Raw genomic sequence first — 20,141 nt, forward strand, 5'->3', positions numbered from 1 at the left:
ATGCACAGAGAGGTGCAAGCTGTCCAGGCAGATCATATGTGCAGACTGGCCCGCATTCCCTGTGCTCGCACCTTCCCCATTCTGTGCGTGTGACCCTGACCACTCGCCTGATGTTCCCTCACCAGTGTCAAAAGATGCCTGTGAGGCCTCCAGCGTCAGGGTGACTAGACTCCAGTTGGGGTCGTCGTCGTCGTCCTCTTTATCCTGCAGCTGCTGCTCTGGGTTGTCCTCAACACCCTCCTGGCAGTGATGGACGGGTGTCTGCAACCCGGACTGCACAAGAACTGGGGCAGAGAGGGGCTCCCCACCCCCCAGGATTCTGTCCAGCTCCTGGAAGCAAGTGGTGAGGTGCATCCCCTGAGGTAGAGCTCGTGGGCCCTGGCATAGCCCTGCCTCCGGTTCTTTTACCTTGGCCCGCACCTAGTCCAAGGGGCTGGGGTGATGTCCTTTTTTGGCCAGCCCCTCGGCCATGCGGGCATAAATATCTGCACTGTGGCATCGGGAATGCAGAGCCTGCAGTGATTCCTCCTCTCCCCATAGTTCCAAAAGAGTCAGGACCTCTGGCCCTGACCAGCTGGAGCTCGCCTCTGTGTGCCCCTGCGAGGCACATGGGACAGCTCCCTGGAAGGCCCTCAGGGGTCTTGCACTTGTAGACAGGCAGGGAGAGCTGTGTGGTCAGTGGCTTCCTCTGGCTGCCTTCCTGCCACAATGGCTATCCAGGGCGCCTGTGCCTTTAAGAAATGGCTACAGACAGGAACAATAGAGGTTTTTCTTGCAGATGGAATGTCCACCAGGGCTTTTCCCTGAAGGTCTGGTTTTTTTGGGGAACCCCCCCTCCCACGTCCACACACGCCTTTTTTGACAGATCTCTGTCAAAAAGGGCGTTATTCCTTGTAAAATAAGGTTTACCGCTGTTGACAAAACTGCCGCATTCTTTCAATTTACTGTCAAAAGAATGTGGCGGTAGTGTAGACGTGGGTGAAGTTTTTTTCGAAAAAGGAAACTGTTTTCCAAAAAAACTGTGTAGTCTAGACACACCCTTCGGCATACTGCCTGCTCTTTGGGTTACAAGCACCAAAGTCCCTCTATTTTCACTTTCATTATCTTTACAAAAGTCCCTCTGAATAGTTTCCCTTTCACTAGCTATATGTAAGGGGACTGTTACCCCTTACTAAAACTCTGTGGGAGTTTTTTGGTTTACCAGCTTCAGAAGGGGAAGGGTTCATGAGACTGACAGACCCCAGAGACAATGGAAAGCAGTCAACACTCCAGCTCAGCCTGACTGGCAGGTTGTAAGTGGGGATTGTTCTGGCTCTCTGAGCAAACAGGGAGCTGAAAGAGCAGAGCGAGCTGTGTGCAGAAGAGGTCCTGCAAAGACAGAGAGCTGAAAGAGGAGTACAAGAAGTCCTGCAGCGACAGAACCAGACACAGACAGGCCAAGCAGTGCAGACCCTGTGTTGAGCAGCAGGCTGGCAGTGCTCAGAAAGCCAAAAGGAACAGAGAAGCAACACAAGGAGCTGGAACTGGCCAAGCAGCACAGCCTGCAGCTGGATGTGGTGAGCTACTGGGACAGCCCAAGAATCAGATGTGGGGGGAGGTCAGTCCCAGCCCCAGCAGGCAAATAGTGTGGCTTGGGTGAGCCCTGCTGGGGGGGCAGGGAGGACAGCTTAGGCAAGCCCCCTCTTCCCCAGCTGTTTTGTTTTAAATATAGTCACTTGGGAGGGGAGAGGGATGGGTATCAGGGTCTCTATTTTTCTTGTTTACTTTTCCCTTAGAGTTGGGACATCTTCGGGGTCTTTTTTTCTCCTTTCTTGCTGCTGCTTTTTTCTGTGTGCCCTCTGGCAGCAGTTTGCATTACTGTACCTTACCAGAGACTAGCTCTGGAACAGCTCATGCTGGTTTGCTGACCCCCTCTATTAACACAAGTTAATTTTTAAATGTGTTAATTCTGCCCTGCATTAATTGCAGGCATTAACACCCACTAATTGACAGCCCTAGTAGTTACAGGCAGTCCCCAGGTTACGTACAAGATAGGGACTGTAGGTTTGTTCTTAAGTTGAATTTGTATGTAAGTCGGAACTGGTACATATTGTAGGGAAAACTCTAGCCAAACATTTCTCCAGAGCTCAGTTTTATTCTCTCACCTCACTTCCCTCAGTCCTTTATTCTCAAGCTGAGGTATCTGCTGAGAAAAGCCGCTCTGCGTCTCCCTGGTCTGCTGGGGGGGAAGCAGCTAGTGCGGGGTTGCCTCACCCCATTTGTAAGTAGGGATCCGATGTAAGTTGGATCCATATAACCCGGGGACTGCCTGTACTGTGTATTTGTGAGGCAAGGGCCTTACATGAAAGACTTTTTTTGTTTGTTTAAGATGCAGCATAATTAGAAGAACACTGTTTAGACCTACGAATAACTCAATGTGTTTTTGAAACCAAATACTTGGAAAATGATGTATTCTCTTCCTTACTAGCCAGGACTTCAGTTCAAGACTCTAGATTTTTCTCCTGCAATAGCTGATGACATTATACCTGGAGGAAAGGTAAGGAAGCCTCTCGCTGATGCTGAGCATCTACTACTCTTTGAATTCAGTAGGCTTGTTTGTGTGCGTAAGTCTTGGTGGTGATAGGCCTCAGGAAATTGGGCCTAGAGCAGTTATGCTAAGACAGACCCAAAAGAGGCTAACAAAGGTTTCTGGGTAGTCCTTGAGCAGAACTGGAGACATGGTTCAAGCAGGGGCGTACCTTAGATACTTGCTTAAACTGCAAAAAGTGAGAAGCGAAAAGCTGCATTCTTGTACCTGCTGTGCTGGTGAACAGCTTGTTTAGAGAACTGATAAGGAAACTCCCTGTCCTAACTCCCTGTTTCTGGTCTCTGGCTGTTCTTAACTCCCTGTCTCCTTGTTTTCTGGTGCTTGTCTCCTGTGCTGATAAAGTTGTTGATGCATTATGAATTGCTTAAGGCCACATTGTATAGTTGGCTAGGTATGCATGCACACTAGAAGCTTTTAACTGATAAAGGGGGGGTGGGTTGCTTAAGTGAATAGTCTATGATGGGATGGAACTGTCTCTCTAAACCTACTTGTTGTTGAAATCGTGGTCTCAGTGGAGACGGGCCGCTCTCTATTGTTGTTGTGCACTCTTCAGTAAAGAGCTTGTGATCAGACCTTGCTGGTGTTGCCTGTCTCTGCGGTCAGACAACGAACCGAAGCTGTCTGGGTTCGAGTCCCCGACAGTGAGGCTGTGTCTAGATTGGCAAGATTTTGCACACATACTTTTAATGGGAAAGTTTTTCCGTTAAAAGTATTTGCACAAGAGAGCGTCTACACTGGCATGTGCCTTTGTGCAAAAGATTTGCTTTTGCGCAAAAGCATCCATGCCCAGTATAGACGCTCTCTTGCGCAGGAAAGCTCCAATGGCCATTTTAGCCATCGGGCTTTCTTGCGCAAGAAATTAAGGTGGCTGTCTACACTGGCCCTCTTGGGCAAGAATACTTGTGCAAGAGGGCTTATCCCGGAACGGGAGCATCAAAGTATTTGCACAAGAACCACTGATTTTGTACATTACGAAGTCAGCGTTCTTGCGCAAATACTAGTGGCCAGTGTAGATTGGCAGCAAGATTTTGCGCAAAAGTGGCTACTTAGGCAGCAAGATTTTGCGCAAATCTAGATGCAGCCTGAGAAAAGAAGCTAGTGTGCTGAATTGGAAGTTGACATAATTCAACTCAGGGTATTCCAACACCCTTAATGTTCAGTTGTTATCAGGGTGGAGAAAGGTTTGGTGTATGTGTATGCCCATTTGCTGCTTTCTTAACTGCCATGTTTAGGGCAGAATTGAAAGCTATTCTCTTTTGAAATGCATCTGGCAAACAAGGGGTTTTATCTGAAGAAATGCTGCAGCGTTATTTATGCTATCTTTCCTCCAAAGCAGCTTGCCTTAGTCTTGCTGCTTGATCATTTCTCTCATCTTTTAAACAATGCAGTTTTTCATCAAAGACTGGTGTCCTGTTAGGTTTAGGTGTTTTTTGGAAACTTTTACCCTATGTAACTTTGGGGCTCACACCTTTTTTAAGCATGATTATAGGAGCCTAAGTGACTTCTGAAAATGTGTGTGCGGCAGGAGAAGCACCAGGGTGCCCAGCCTCCATGTTGCAGAGTGCTGTGGTGTCTCGACTGAGGGCAACCAGAGGCAAAATGTTTGTCTGTCCCTCATCAAGGTAGACAAACAATCAGGGAAATCTGAGAACTGGCTGTCCGGGGGGGCGGTCCCTTTAAGCACAGACCTCAGATGGACTCAGGCAGCAGCCCCACACAGTAAGTCCTGACCTGGTACCCTGCTGGAATTGGTTCCAACCAGCCTTAAATGCGATTCAGAATCCACCCAGTGTGGATGTGCTATTTCGAAATAGCAAAATGCTATTTTGAAATGTTTTGTGTATAGATGCGTTATTTTGAAATACCCTCATTTGGTGGGACAAAGGTTTTGTGATATGTTTTACCAGTTTCTGAACTTGGTACACACATTCTATTTGATAGGTTTTTCATTCATCTGTCGCCTCGCTTTTCCTGGTGGTGGTTGCTTTTAACTTTATCTTAGGACAGTTTAAAATCATTCCAAATGGGTGAGCAAAGAGTGTAAATACGGCTGCAGTTTTTCCTCCGATTAAAATGCTTGACTTGCTGGGGTACTCAAATTGCAAAGAAAGAATGGCTTTTAGTTCAGCATTGAACTTTAGCGAGTGTCTCTCAAAAATAGTTAATATATCTCCAAGGGAGAAAATAGATGTGTGCATGTACATGCAAAGTCTGTTCATTTAAATGGGCCATTAGTTCATATTTAGCTTTATGAAAGTTACACAACACTCTGTCCTTCGACTCCTATGCCCCAGTGCAGCATACAAACATCTTTTAGTGCTGGCTCTGGGCCTGGTACATAGCCCAGTATTCAAGAGAATAACAGTAGCAGGCATTGCAGATAGCAAAGAGGCATGCGGGCTATAATTCGTGCTTATGGCATTGTATTTTGGCTTGTGACACAGTCGGGTCACACCTGGAAAAGAAGAACCAGATCATATATGTGAATTTTTTTGTTATTATTTCTACTCTAGACAGAAAGAAGCATAATATGGATCCTTTTGCTGCCTATGACTTGCTGGTGGCTGATATCCAGGACTGGGACCTGACGGGTGACTGTGTTCCTTGTGAGCTGCTGCTCATTGGAGAGACTGCTTTTCCCGTGCTGGTGAATCCTCAGGGGCAGGTCCTGATCGCTGCCTCCCAGTATGGGAAGGGCCGGATAGTGGTGGTAGCTCATGAAGGTTACCTGGGGAACCCCAAGATGGCCCAGTTCCTTCAAAATGCTGTCACCTGGCTCAGTACCTCCCCACAAGCAGTAGTGGGTGTTCACAACAACTTGTGGGCTCTTATGGCGATTCTCCATAAGTCTGGCATTAGAACGCAGCCCTGCTCTGCAGTCACATCCTCATTCGCGGTTTATTGTACCGATGCCTATGGTGATACACAGATGAAGGACCTGGTCCAGTTTGTGAAGAGAGGTGGAGGGTTGCTCATTGGGGGTCAGGCTTGGTATTGGTCCTATAAGCACAGCTCAGAGAGAGTGCTGTTTGATTTCCCTGGGAACCGTGTCACCAGTGTGGCTGGTGTGTACTTCACAGCTAAATATGGTGCAACGGGAGTCTTCAACGTCTCGGGAACGGTGCCAGCGATTCCTTTAATCACATCGTGAGTATCAAGGCCATTCCATGCATGTTTAACAGTATCATTAAAAGTACTGTAAAATATATAGCCTCTCCATAGTTAAGGTGGTAATCTGCTTTCCTTATAAAGTGCTTTTTATATATATCACTAGCTTTAATATGGGAAATCTATTTCTGAAAAGTACTGTACAGTCTCTGAAGGCATCTCTCTCTCTCGCTCTCAAAATCCAAGAACGCCTCTTAAACTGTAAGAGCTAGGACCACCAAATTTACTATGCAACTTCCTCTTACCCAACTTAAACCAAGGTCAGGGTTTGGTTGTGCCCGGAAAATGTGAAGTGCTGGAAATGGGATTGTTTTCTATAACATGGGAAGGGGCGGGACAGAGAAAGGAGGAACGTGAAAGGGAGGGGCACAGGGAGGAGGAATGCAATACTGAGTAGCCACTGGGGACAGCTACAGCTGCAGCACAACGTGGCCAGCAGGGCGGGAGCACTGCCATCTTGCCTGCCACCAGACTGGGTAAGGAACCCCCATCCCTAAACCTGGAGCCTCACCCCACCATGGTGAACCTGCAGAACATGGGGGAGAGCCTACAGGACGGGAGAGGGGAGAACCTACTGGAGGAGACAGTGCTCACCTCTGGAAAGTTCTGGCAGCTGTTAACAGAGAACTTCCTTTAGCACAGCAGAAGAGACATTCTGTTTCTTGTCACTGTAGGACCCTGGTTTAAATTTAGATGCTGTGTCTGGTTTATTAAGGGAGACCTAATAGCCAAGCTTGTTAGTGAGGTCCTGTTGTGTGGCTCATCTCAATCCCTAGTGTACCATGCGATTAGAAGAAATCCATGATGCTTTCACGTGTGGAGGGCTGAATGTCAAAACTTTGAAGACAGTTTTTGAAAATGTATCTTTGTTGCAAATCTTATTTGCTTAAAAAGAATCCTGACCAGTTGTGTTGGCATAAGCACCAGGACATGTCAGCTCAAGAGCCAGGCAGTGAAAGTGCTCCAGCAAACTTTCTGGGAGTTGTTACGCTGGCACATCTTACATTGGTGCAATTTCTGTGTGGACACAAGTCTGTAGAGGAAGGAATGGGGAGCTACATGACTGGGTAGGAGGTAGTTACACTGTCTGCCCAACAAAATCACAGCATCAGTAGATTTTTGCTAGCTCATGCATGAGGTAGTTTGCTAGGGAAGGAGTAGTGAAGGATTTGCAACGGTCTCAGATTTGAAGGCCATGTAGGAGTAGTTGCCGTTAAACAAGCCAAGAACAGACACTCTGTGACTTGCTAAAAGTTGCATAAGAAACTCATGGCTGATGTTTTTGCAGTAGCACTGCAATTCATGCTTGTGTGTGTTCTCCAAAAAAAAAAGATTGCCTTTTTAAAAGTGTAATTCTAGGCATGTAACTCGGCCAATTTCACTGCTATGCTCCAGAGCTAAGCACTATCCCTTCAGATCTGATTATTTGATTATTTCAATTACTTGGTGAAAAGCCCATCGCCACTACTCTTACCTCTGCTGCCACATCAGTCATTTGCATGGCACCATCTGCTTCCCATGTGTGGCCACTTTATATAATAGAAGGTAAAAGGTAAGAATGAATGACCTGTAGCAGCCACATCATGATGCACAGTAAAGGGTCAACAGAAGGCAGGCTCTGCTTTATAACAAAGGAAAAAGAGAACACTGGATGTGGTGTGGAAAAAAGGGATGGCTATTTTGGGTGGAATGGGAGAAGGAACAGCTTGGTGTTGGCTGTGGATAAGAGGAGGAAGGCTTTAGGCACACACTCAAACACCTCCAGCAGAATTCAGGACTACTCAGATGGACATTACCTTTTCAGGGCTGAAGAAGCAGGCTCAGGTAGCCAAGTGGCTCTGCCCAGAGCAGGATCAAAATACTCTTTAAATTAGAGTGGATGAACCAGTCGGTCTAACTAACTGATTCTGTGCAAGTATTGCTATTTTACCTGATAGCTATCTCCCTTGGTTTTGCAGGCATGGACTAGATCTCCGCAGAGACTTAGAACTTCTCTTAAGAGGGGTGTCCAAGCTGGATCTAGTGACGGGTGGCGTGCCCTCTCGTGTGCTTGTCCATGGGGCTTTGGCCTTCCCCCTTGGCATGGATGGCTCCTACCAGTGTTTTCTTGCAGCTGCTCACTACGGCCAGGGCCGTGTGGTAGTAGCTACGCATGAGAGCCACACATATGCCCCGCAGCTGATGCCGTTCCTTCTCAATGCCATCGAGTGGCTAGGTGCTGGGAAGAAAGGGGGGATTGGCATCCACCCTCAGCTGAAGAGCCTGCACGACCTGCTCACTCAGCAGAAGATGGCAGCATGTGAGATCCCAGCTCCCACTGACAATCTGTGCATTTACTGCTGCCAGTCCTACAGTGATAGAGAGGCCAAGAAGATCCATGAATTTGTGGCAGAGGGAGGGGGCCTGCTGATTGGAGGTCAGGCTTGGTGGTGGGCTTCCCAAAATAGGGACCGGAACGCGATCGCTGACTATCCTGGCAATAAAATCCTCAACCAGTTTGGGATCAGCATCTTGGGGCAACACATGGAGGCCTATAAATACCCAGTATTACGACCATCGGACGAGCCACAATGTTACCACTTCCGCCGAGCTCTCTCTCAGTTCCAGCAGCACTTTGCTAAGAGAGAGGGAATTCAGCAGCCCCTGAAGGGGTGGCTCAAGAGGCTCGAGCAGGACTGCATGGAATTCCTCCGAATCCCTGTGGGTGACGGCCTCGGATATTCCTCACTCCACCCTATCTTGTACAAGATGTTGTACCACAGTGGGCTCCTACCTGTGTTCAAGGAATGCCCAGTCCTGAACAGCTCCAAGAAGGCAGTGCCTCTGTCCCAGCTGGCCACAAAGCCACCCGACTGTGCAAGGGTAGCACTCGGTGACCTACGCACCATCCAGCGCATCACTGTGGAAATCAATGGCACGAACCCAGGTGAGAGAAACTGTCCATTCATTACCACCCACAGGTGGCGTCATCTGTAGAACATGCAAAATAATAGTACTGCTTTCCATGAACCGGATGAGACCATGACTAGAATATTGCTTGGTCATAGAATTGTAAATAAGGTTGAGTGTGTTGTCATAGTTGTTTTTAGTAAAAATAACCAGATGGGTTGCAGGCAGTAAACCGAAGCCTATGACCTGTTCAAGACTCTTACTTTAAAAATAAAAAGAGATACTGTCTGCTGGGGACTTGCTACTCCAGCCCCTATCTTTTCATGGCAGTTACCGACAGCTACAGATCCTCGAGTGGCGGTGGCTCGGAGCTCCAGGCCTAAAGCTGAAACAGCAAAGTCACAGAATCTGTGACCTCCCTGACAATCTTATCCTTAATCATAGGTTAACAATAGAAACTGTGAATTGAGTTACATTTAGTCCTTTTCCATTTTCTTCCCTCCACCCCTTCTAGAAGCCAAGGTAGGTTTTACCCTACAACCCTGTTCTCCATTGCTTTATCCAGTCCAATACTAAATGACCCAAGCAATTGGCATGTCTTCCGATATTTATTCCCTGATCTGACAGAATCAAGCCTTGTCTAATCAGGCCAAATTTATTTGTTCAGTCTCCTCTCACTAGTTCAGTTCATGTGCATTTGATTATTCTAATTCCTTACCTTCCTGGGGTGTTTAACTTTCCCTGATAAAAGCACTTATGTAAGAGCTAAGTATAATGGAATGTCTACAAGCAGAACATAGCTAAGCCCTTTCCCTGAAGCTAAGAAAATGGAAATGTAGTAATTAAGAGAAAGTTCTTAACAGTAGCACTTGGTGAGGCTAAGGAATCTGTTCCCAACAAAGGGAAGTAATCAAAGGACTGTCACTGGAGAGCTTCAAAAAGAGGATGTACCTTGCTACACACGTTCCTCTGGGATACCAGCCTGGGTAGTTTTACCCCTTCCCTGCCCTGGATAGGGAAACAGCTCTATGACACTGATAAATCCACAGGACGCTCACACTTGGAAATACACCCTCCACAGTCCCCATCTCCCATGATGAAAAAATATCCTAAAGCCTAAAATCCTTCCCAGCTACAGGTATTGTCATGCCTCCTTTCTTCCCAGGACTGGCACACTATTATTCACAAATGTTACTGTACCAATTTGTCCAGGTCCTTTTCTATAGGAAACGAGGAAGGTGTTTATGGCCTGTCCTTTGTGGTTGATTACAGGTGACACTGCATGGATGAGCACAGGACTTTACCTTCCTCCTGGGAGCACAGCCACCTTAATATTCCCTAGTACCATGATCAGATGTGGCCTGAAGGTAATCTCATAAATCTGTTGCTCTTTCTGTCCAGAAATACTGGTGAGTTGAATTTAAACTCTATTCTCCGTCCAATATATTATTATTATTATTATTTATTAAACTGCTTTGAAAATGCAGCTCTTCTCTGGAAAATGTCAAAAGAATCTTTCTTCTACAGATGCTGGCCTCTGGGTCAGTTCCGGTCTCTGCCCTCTTCTCCCTCCCCATCCCCTGCAGGGATTCCATTTCTTGTTCATTTCACAGACAGGACAGTGGGCTCTGTACTTACTCCTTATTCTTCCAGGTACACATTGGGTGCCACTCAGATGATCTCAGCAGAGCAAATGAGTTCAGACGAGCCCCTGTGGTGATAAGCAAGCACTGCATTGAAGATCGGAAGATGTCTGTCTCCTCTATCTGGGGTGGCCTCATTTACATCGAAGTGCCGTATGGCAGCCAGTTGGGTAACATGCCTATCACCATTAAAGGGGCTATGCAGGCTCCTTTCTTCAGGCTTGGTAACTACATGCATAAATGCCTTGCACAGTCTTTGTTAGCTGCTGTTACAGTTGCTAATTTTGAAGACACACACACAAGCATATCTCTAAGTGTACGTAACTTCAGTTGGAATAGCGCTTAATCAGCTGTTCAGTGCTTGCAAGTGCCTCTTCTCTCATCTTTCACCTCTACTGCCTCCAAGTGGCTATATCATGTTTAACGTATATATTAATTTTGAGAGAGCATAAACTAAGTTCTTCTTTCTAATCCTTTGGGTATTACTTTCAGTCTTGTTCTTTTATCAATCAGAGGATGTGTGTCGGTGTGCTCCCAAGTTTCTCCGAGTAGAGAAGCAGGAATACTTTGCTATCTTAAGATGCTTCCCGCATATCTTGAGGAAGAGGGTAAAGGAAAGAAAACCATTATGACACATTATTGTGTATTTTACAATGGTTAGGGGACATGAACACCTGTGCTCAGGAGCCATGTGTACAAGGAAAGGATATGTAAGGCCTTGTGTAGGTAGACTAAATAATTAAGTCATCCTATGTTAAGCTGACATACAGCCACCACAGTGATTACTGTGGTTTTATGGTCATACTACCCTCCTTCTGCTGGTTGTGCAATTGCTCTTGGTGAGAATACACACTAACTTCAATGGGGCAATGTGTGGGGAGGGGGCTGAGCGTGGGAGCTCAGTGCAGTGTGGATAGGTGATGTAAGCTAGGCAGTGTCTGCATAGACTCTGTGTCACCATAACTACATCAACCTAGCAGGGGTGGCCCATCGATATAGGCGAACTAGGTAGTCGCCTAGAGTGCCAAGTTAAATGGGGCGCCAAATGGTGGCTCAATATCACTGAGAGGTTTGGAAGCGGGGGTGCCAATTGCATGGTTCGCCTAGGGCGCCAGTTGCTGGCAGCTAGTCTAGGGCCGCCCCTGAACCTAAGTACTATGCCAGGGGTACCAGAACTGAAGGGAGGGGCAGCTTTAGGATCCTTACGTCACCCCTGACTATGCCTTTCATGGAAATAGTTATTATGTTAGTCTAGTCTAGTGGGGGACTGACATTGACAGGAACAACACTGTAGTGTAGACATTTAGGCCAGGTTTACATTAGAGTTAGTTTGACATAAGCAACATTACTATAAGTGTCTGGTGAATATATATGGCTAGTTGGATAGAGAAAACTTTAAGGCTGTTTGAAATGTCTTACAGTTAGGGGGCAAAATTGATTCATTCAACTATTTTGGTAACATTTTCCATAGTGCCTAAGGGTATTTCTACACTTGCACCCTAGTTCGAACTAGGGATACAAATGCAGGCATTCAAAATAGTCAATGAAGCAGTGATTTAAATATCCCGCGCTTCATTAGCATGATCTCGCCAGTGTGCTAGTTCGAATCACAGCTGATTCGAACCAGGAAGTGTGCACCGAAACGCGTTAGTTTGAACCAAACCACTTTTCAAACCAAAAAATGAGTAACGTTAATTCGAACCAAGGGGTTTGGTTCAAACTAACATGTCCTGGTGCGCACTTCCTGGTTCGAATCAGCTGTGATTCGAACTAGCGCGCTGGCAAGATCATGCTAATGAAGCTCGGGAATGCGGGAGATGAGCATGTTGTTCCTAATGGTTCATTGACTTGTCCCCAGTTAGCTAGCCAGACTGATTGCATTTTGTCTTTTCCCAATATTCCTAAGCTTAGATACAAAAATGATATATGCATGATATCTCTCACAACCAATCAGTTATGCTATAATAACAGTATTTAAGAAGAATATGGGCTATAGTATCACAGGGAGCAGAGGCTATATTACAGCAGCATTTATTACAATGAAAATTTCCCTTTAAAGTTAAATGTTAGAGGTGTCAACAGGAAAAAGGGTATAACACTTTTCCTTCCCTGAAATCACGACTCTAACTTCCTTCCCCCTTCACTGTTGTCTCTATGTAGATAGAGTTCAGATACACAAATGAGCAACAAAATAAAATTCTAAAACCAATGTTAGATTTTTTTACTTGCACTGAAGACTAAGAGGTTTTTTTTACAGTAATAGCCTGTCTTTTGTTTCTGCGTAGCCACATCCATTTAGAACCCATCAAAACAAATCTTAACTTCGTAGCATCTATGAACTTAACACACATCCATGTGGTAGGGAAAGGTGCAGTAGAGCTGTGTTAATGTTGCTCTGGGAGATCTTTCTTTTGAGTTTCTTGATTTTTTTAGAATTGAAACAACCCAAAAAAGTTATAGCTGAAATGATATAGTCTGCTGTACATGTTAGCATTTAATCTTGTTACTACATGGTTTCAGGAGAAACCTCTAAGGATGAGTGGCTGACAAGCATCCGGCATTATCCTGCTCCATGGGGGGAACTGGCTACCAAGAACCTAATCCTGACAGTACCTTCCAACAGCATTTGCCAAATAGAGAACCCGGAGCCTCTTCTGAACCTCTGGGAGCAGATAATGACAGCGGTAGCTGAGCTGGCAGCAGTACCACACAGATTTCCCCGGCCAGAAAGGATCGTAGCAGACGTTCAAATCTCAGCTGGTGAGTATGTCCTCCTGGTGTAAAAGGCAGCTGAGTAGTGTAGTAGCACAGACAGCTGAGCAGGAGTGGAGATTAGGAGCCAGTCTCCATTGTGTTGCTTTGGGGGCAATCATTCACTTTCTGTATGCATCCTAAGGTTCCTATGGCAGAATTAGTCATTGTTGCTATGCTAAGGGAGCTGGGTAAAATATGGTAAGAAAACACAGTACGATATGTGATATTTGCCCAACCTGAAATATTTTCCCTCACATATTCATTTGTAATGTTTTAATGAATTCTGTTCTAATACCACCCTCCTCATCCTAGCAGTAGAGCACCTTCTAAGAGTTGTCATGTGTGACTTGTTCTCATTTTCTTCCCCATGGGGAGAACTGTGTGTGCAATGGAGTGTTTTGTTTGGGAGGAGGAAGGTTTTTAATGTGCGTTCTTCTATTATTATTATTATTATTATGTGCGTTACTCAGGAGCCGCAGTCCCAGAGCAGGACCCCACTGTGCTAGGCACTGCACAAACTCAGGCCAAGAAGATGGTCCCTGCTCCAAATAACTTTTTTCTGTGTGTTGAATTCTCTTGCTCTGCTCCTCTTGTTTGCTCATTTCATGAGTATTGGAGCAAGTGTTACTGAGTTCTTCAGAAAAGAACGCTTAGAGTTGCATGAGCCAGTATTTGTGAAAATTGAGTTTAAAGCCCATGTGCAAGTATTCTCTCCAGAAGTCCTTCTGTAACTGCTACTGAGTGGATTTGAACCTGGGAACCTCTGGATCTTGGTGTAGGAGCCTTTACAGCTTGAGCTATAAAGCTAGCTGCTGCTTAGCTTTGGCTGTAGAGCTCATTCATTATTCTTATCTCTTGCTGTAAGTAGTCTTAAGTGCCACTGCATGGGACAATGAACCATGCCCCATAGGTGTGTGGGTTACACTTGTGCACAACTCAGTGGTGGTGTTGGAGGGGATAGAAACAAACCCGCATGACTTACCTGAGCAACACGGATCAGCATGTAATTGTGGAGCATCAAATACACCAAGCCACATTTTTAAAAATAATTTTAGTTATCAGATAAAATGTGAGGAAACTTCAGTCCTGCTTGTGGGCCTCTCGTAAGCAGAACAAGGGATTGAATGTGCCAGATGAATCACTTATTGTGAATTGTTGGATTGTTCTAAAGTATGCAATAAAGTACCTGTTTTAAAATGAGTTCCCCTCTGCTGTGGGATGTAGGTTGGATGCATTCCGGCTACCCCATCATGTGCCATTTGGATTCAGTGAAGGAGTTAGTAAACATGAAATATATGCGAGCCAATGGCCTATGGGGTCCCATCCATGAGCTGGGACACAACCAGCAGCAGAGAGGATGGGAATTCCCCCCTCACACCACTGAGGCCACTTGCAACCTCTGGTCTGTCTACGTGCATGAGAAAGTGCTGGGGATTCCCAGGGAGAGAGCTCATGAAGAGCTTAAAGCATGGCGCCGGAAGGAGCGGGTCACAGGTTATCTTGAGAGAGAGGCTCCGTTAAAGGACTGGAATGTCTGGACTGCGCTGGAAACCTACCTGCAAGTAAGATGGGGGCAATGGAGTCAGATATTCTTATGAAACTTCTACAAATATTGCTCCCTGATTAGGTCTCATGGTCCCTTCAAAGTGTGGGGTTTTTATCAGTTTCCTCATTTTTTAGTGGATCTAAGGTGCTTCACAGAGAGCTCCATAATGGGATTCTGAGGGTAGGAAGAAGGGATTGCTTCATGCTGGGCTTCCCAGGTGGCGCTGTTGATTGCCACTCCCCTCCTCTTTCAACTCTGTCACAGCTACGTCTAGATTGCATTCCTTTTCCAGAATACCAGAGGTATCCCAAAAAAGCAACACCTTATCCAAGGAACAGGTATACTTTTTTGAATTTTTTTCGAAAGAACAGACGCACTCTTTTGCCATCCCTGTAAACCTCATTCTACAAGGCATAAGGGATGGTTCAAAAGAGCGCTTTTTTCCCCAGAATTTGGTGCCATTTAGATGTGTCAAATTTTGCAAAAGCTTCTTTCGAAAGTAAATCAGAAAAAGATAGATATGCAGTTTGCGTACTGCAAATTGTGTATCTTTTTCTGATTTAACTGTGCAGTCGAGACATAGCCAGAAAGTCCAGCTGGGTGCTCCAGTCAGTAAATTCATTGGTCTAGAAACGAGTGACAGACACCTCTCCGAGATGACTACTGAACTTCAGCTAAATGAGACTCTTCACTGGAAAGCTTATTTCTTTCTAAGGCCCTGCTATCTTTAATAGAAGGCAATAGTGGCATATATTAACTAATCAGCACATTAAAATATGCAAGCTAAAGTGTGTTTCCACTCTGGAAGGTGATTTAATTTGAAAATTGAACCTTCTTATTTCAGATGTATTGCTAGGGTGTATCTGTTCACTTTTGTTAGTGTTCTCTTCATTTTGCAGAGCCAAATCTAGCTAACTAGTTTCTGTACTTGTGCATCATAAATATAATCTTCTCACTTGATTACACGCATGGAAATCCACTGAAAATAATGGTGTTGTACAGATGCTAGTGAAGGCCCGATCCAGTCTGCAGAGCCTTTATTAGTACTGGTATATAAACAGTTAGGAACCTGGGGCTGTCCAGCTCTCAGGCTGACTTTCTAGGGCTGGCTTTTCAAATAAACATCTTATTTGGAAATGTGGGAATCACACTAAATACCCAAGATGCTATTTTGAGTCCTTTTTCAGAGTAGATCAGGTTTTCAAGGCCCCTCCTAACCGTTTAAGTCTAAACACTGAAGCAGGTTTTCTATAATTTGACTCCCAAGATGACAGCAATTAAAGAACTAGCTGCTCAGAGATGTGGTAACCGTTAATATTCATGAAGTGTACTTAGTAATAATTGTAGGCTTGATCATGAATGTTCAGGAGGTGGGATGAGGTGCAATGTCTATAGTTAACCTTAATTTAGGGGCATAGGCTACAGTTTTAATGTTGCTCCATGTTGCTCCCTAGCTGCAGGAAGCCTTTGGCTGGGAACCCTTCATTCAGCTGTTCTCAGACTACCAGAAAATGTCTAACATCCCAACAGACAACTCTTCCAAGATGAACCTGTGGGCTGAGAAGTTCTCTCAGCAAGTAAAGAAGAATTTGGTCCCTTTCTTTAAAATGTGGGGTTGGCCTATTAAGGATGACGTCTCCAAGAACCTGGAGTCTCTGCCTATGTGGACTGACCCTTTGCTACCAGCTTTCAATAAAGCAATAAAGAATTGGCGGTGATACCTCATTAATGAGAAATTGTGAGAAATGTTTTAAAGCTATCTGGGAATTTTATGTTTCCTAGAGTATAAAACTGCCAGAATCACCAGGGTGCAAATGTTCTATCTGTTTCTGACTTATAAACCATACCCATCACCATGGTGTCTAAATAGAACCATACCAAATTCATGATTCAATTTAGTTAACTTCAGTCATGGGATTTTAGAAACTGTAAATTTCATGATTTCAGAGTCTTTAAACCTGAAATTCATGGGGTTAGAACTGTCAGGTCCTGAACCCAAATGACATTGTCAGGGTGGGGAGTTGCAAAGTTATTGTTGGGAGGTCTCAGTATTTGCCACCATTACTTATGTGCTGCTGCTGGCGGAGGGTACTGTCTTCAGAACTGGGCAGATGGAGAGCTGTGACTGATGGCCGGGAGCCCAGTTCTGAAGCCCGCAGTAGCATTGCTAGCAGCAGCACTGCTGTAAAGATGGAATGGTGTGGTATTGCCACCTTTACTTCTGTGCTGATGCCTTGCAGAGCTGGGCCCTCGGTTAGCAGCTGTCCTTCTTTGGCCACCCATCTCTGAAAGTAGCACAGAAATAAGGGTGGCAAGCCTTCAGTGACAGCCCCCTCCAATAACCTTGTGATCAATAACACTGATCTACCAAACGAAATCAGTATAGTATAGGGTAAAAAACACAAGACCAGATCTCAGCTTGTGTGTAGCTTATAGGGCTAATGTGCTTGCTTGCCTATAGAGATGTTTTTCTTATTTCTAATGTCCTTACGGTTTTTATTACTTTTATTATGGTAGGTTTATATTAAAGTAGTTTGAGTTAAGGCAAAGTTGGCTTACATATGTATGGGATCCTAAGTAAATAAGATAAAGCATAAGGTCCAGATATAGCTGTGACCTTTAACATAGATAATGAGCAGGATAGCATAGGGGGTTCTGAGTCTGTACCCTCAAACTTAACAGGTACACTGCAAAAAAAAGAACTGAAATAACCAGGAGAACAAAAATAACATGAGAATAATCCAACATCATTAATATGCATGTACATGTCATCAATATGTACGAACATACCAGCCTCTGAAATAAGTGTACCTTCTTATTTTGGACATAAGAAGGCCCAAGCACCTAAGCCATATATGAGATGCCAGGGGCTTGTTTTAGTTAGAAATTAGCTTAGAAAACAAGGTCACTGTCCTAAGTCTCTAAACTCTTTTTTTTCTAGTAGTCTATTTAGTTTTAATTTGTCAGTTAAGTAAACTAATTAGTCAACTTTAATAGCTCTTAGCTTTAGCTTCTTCTAAATTTGGCACCTCCCACTCCAGAATTGAGGAACCTGGACCTGAACTTTCTTGGTATGCTAAATGCAAAGTTGGTCTTTTGTCTCCATCTCCAGGTTATCAAGGAAGGGTGTTGAATATATTAATCAAAGCTTTATAGATTACAATCTGTATCTTTAGAATAATAGTACTGCATTGGTATCCCTTATTTACTTTACCATTTGTTTACAATTCCCTATATCTCAATAAAAGTTTTGTAAAACTATTATTGTCTGTGTGAGCATCCTGTCATACCACCGAGGGTTCTTTGCATATTCTGTGTAGCCCGAATTGAGGACAAGAACCTTATCTTCTCATCAGACTAACTGGCAAGCCTATAACCCATACTGTCTAAATTTATATTATTAACCTCCTAAATCAGATAGCACATGACCTATTTTTCACAGTTCTGAATTTGGTAGAGCAAGAATGTGGATAGATCCAAGAAATACTTTTCTCTCTGCTTTCATGGTCATGTGAGACAAATATCTGCCATGCACCTGAATTTCCTTCAGAATATGCTGATTTATTTCTCTTTAAGGAAGCAAACCTAGGTCCTGACACTGGCATTTAGTGGCTGGCCTGCACTGGGGGTTGCACAGAGCTGCATGCCTGAACGCCACTCCCTGATGTATGGTTAGCATGCACAAACTATCTCTTCTCAGGAGATGGACTAGGGTATTCCTTTTGGTGAGCCTGACTGGTTCAGCTTTCTGGCATCAAGGAGGCATGAACCCCATGGGCATTGACTTTAATAGAAACATAAGACCGCCAAAATGAGCAGGAATTAATCTTTGGTAATTCAGCAAACACACAAGGAATAACAGTTTTTGAGGTTACCCCTTCCTAACTCTCCTTGATTAGAAACCCCATTATTAAACACATGGAAAATAGCCTAAATTTATATAATTTGCCAGATCTCCAGAATTTCTTTCTTTAATATCATTTGTTAACTACAATGCTGCTTTATTTCTTTTTGCATTCACTCTGATAGCTATGGATTTTTTTTTTTCAGACTAAGATCTGTAATGACAATCTTTTAGTGTAGACCTATTCCAGGTCAAGGTTTTTAAGCATGTGTCTGTAATGTAGTGATGGACTAGATGTGATCTAACAGTACTTGAATTGCTTAGGGAGAAACTGAAACCAGTAAGACTAGTGGAATTTTACATGGGGAAACTGAGGGGATGCATCCATCAGGGCTCTAATGTGTGATTACACGTTTGTCCTAGAAATGGGACGTGTGCAACCATGGTAACACCTTAACATTTTTGTGGAAGGATTCAAAACCCATTGAATGTACATGACTCCTCACTACTACTTTCCAGTCACTTATCTCTGGTTCAGAAGAGGGGAAGGGTTGTGGCCAAGACCATGGCAGCTTGATAAAGGAAGCTGTGGTGTAGGTTCTGTGACTGGTTGCATTTGGGTAGGAGAAGGAATGGTAGAAAGCTATGGGGTTTCCACCTCTGCCAATATTCTGGGGCAGATGTTCAGCTTTGTAAACTGTTGTTGTTCGAGATTTTAGGAAGAATAACTGAAATTATGGAGCAAAATACAGGACTATGTAGCACTTTAAAGACTAACAAGATGGTTTATTAGATGATGAGCTTTTGTGGGCCAGATCAAATAGTGGAAGAAAATAGTGTCAACCATATATACCAAAGGATACAATTAAAACAAAAAAAATACATATGAAAAGGACAAATCAAATTTCAGAACAGAAGGAGGATGTGGGGGGGGGGGGGAAGGTAAATGTCTGTGAGCTAATGATATTAGAGGTGATAACTGGGGAAGCTATCTTTGTAATGGGTAAGATAACTAGAGTGTTGAGACCCCCGCGTAAAGTGTCGAATTTTAGCATGAACGACAGTTCAGAGGATTCCCTTTCAAGTGCAGATTTAAAAGGCTTTTGAAGCAGGATGCAGGTAATTAAGTCGTTGAGACAGTGTCCTTTCTGGTTGAAATGGCAAGAAACTTTTTTCTTTGTGATCCTGTCTAATATCTGTTTTGTGGGCATTGATTCTTTGGCGAAGTGTCTGAGACGTTTGTCCAATGTACAATGTACTGATCAGATCAATGTTTAGACTGTAATTTTATTTTAATGTTTGTATTTTGTTGTTTTAATCTTAATATTTTTAATGTTAAGTTCTAGGGGAACTCACTGCATCAGGTCCTACCACGATGCTGCAAGTGTCTGCATTTTATAGGCAGAGCAAATTATACTTTATTGGCCATGAAACAGGGAATTGAATTTGGCTCCTGAAGTCTGAGTCAAATTTTAATGGAGAAATAAACTATCTAGTATTTGAATGAAAGAAAGTAGTAGTACTGTATTCTGAGTCTTGCAACTGGCACAAGATCTTAATTCAATGTTTTAGAATGGCAGAGAACACATCAAATGTTTAATTATCAATTTTCAAACAAAAAATAATTATTAAAATGTATCATAAAATACACAACATTTATTTACAAAAAAGGGGATAAAGCAACCCTCATGCCCCAAATGTCAATACACT

At 44.1% G+C, this 20,141-nt stretch overlaps 1 protein-coding gene across 2 annotated transcripts; it reads left to right on the plus strand.

The window, feature by feature from the left end:
* The first annotated feature begins 160 nt into the window (after nucleotides 1–160).
* Nucleotides 161–20,141, plus strand: LOC102449642 (TRPM8 channel-associated factor 2-like). 2 transcript variants are annotated; one of them, XM_075940765.1, is made up of 9 exons: nucleotides 161–1,556; nucleotides 2,468–2,536; nucleotides 5,101–5,734; nucleotides 7,714–8,681; nucleotides 9,917–10,011; nucleotides 10,298–10,511; nucleotides 12,808–13,047; nucleotides 14,266–14,603; nucleotides 16,042–20,141. In XM_075940765.1, the coding sequence occupies exons 3-9, from the start codon at nucleotides 5,118–5,120 to the stop codon at nucleotides 16,303–16,305; spliced, it is 2,736 nt and encodes a 911-aa protein (XP_075796880.1). In that variant the 5' UTR covers nucleotides 161–1,556; nucleotides 2,468–2,536; nucleotides 5,101–5,117; the 3' UTR covers nucleotides 16,306–20,141. The 2 variants fall into 2 exon arrangements, with proteins under 2 accessions (XP_075796880.1, XP_075796886.1); XM_075940771.1 differs by lacking the exons at nucleotides 161–1,556; nucleotides 2,468–2,536 and having other exon boundaries at nucleotides 3,348–5,734.

This window comes from Pelodiscus sinensis, chromosome 1 (genome assembly GCF_049634645.1).
Source record: "Pelodiscus sinensis isolate JC-2024 chromosome 1, ASM4963464v1, whole genome shotgun sequence".
NCBI classification, from domain to species: domain Eukaryota; kingdom Metazoa; phylum Chordata; order Testudines; family Trionychidae; genus Pelodiscus; species Pelodiscus sinensis.

Coding starts and splice junctions, on each gene's coding strand:
- LOC102449642 (XM_075940765.1), top strand. CDS start 5,118: ATGGATCCTTTTGCTGCCTATGACTTGCTGGTGGCTGATATCCAGGAC. Junction 10,012..10,297: donor TGATCAGATGTGGCCTGAAG/GTAATCTCATAA, acceptor TTATTCTTCCAG/GTACACATTGGGTGCCACTC. Junction 10,512..12,807: donor GGCTCCTTTCTTCAGGCTTG/GTAACTACATGC, acceptor ACATGGTTTCAG/GAGAAACCTCTAAGGATGAG.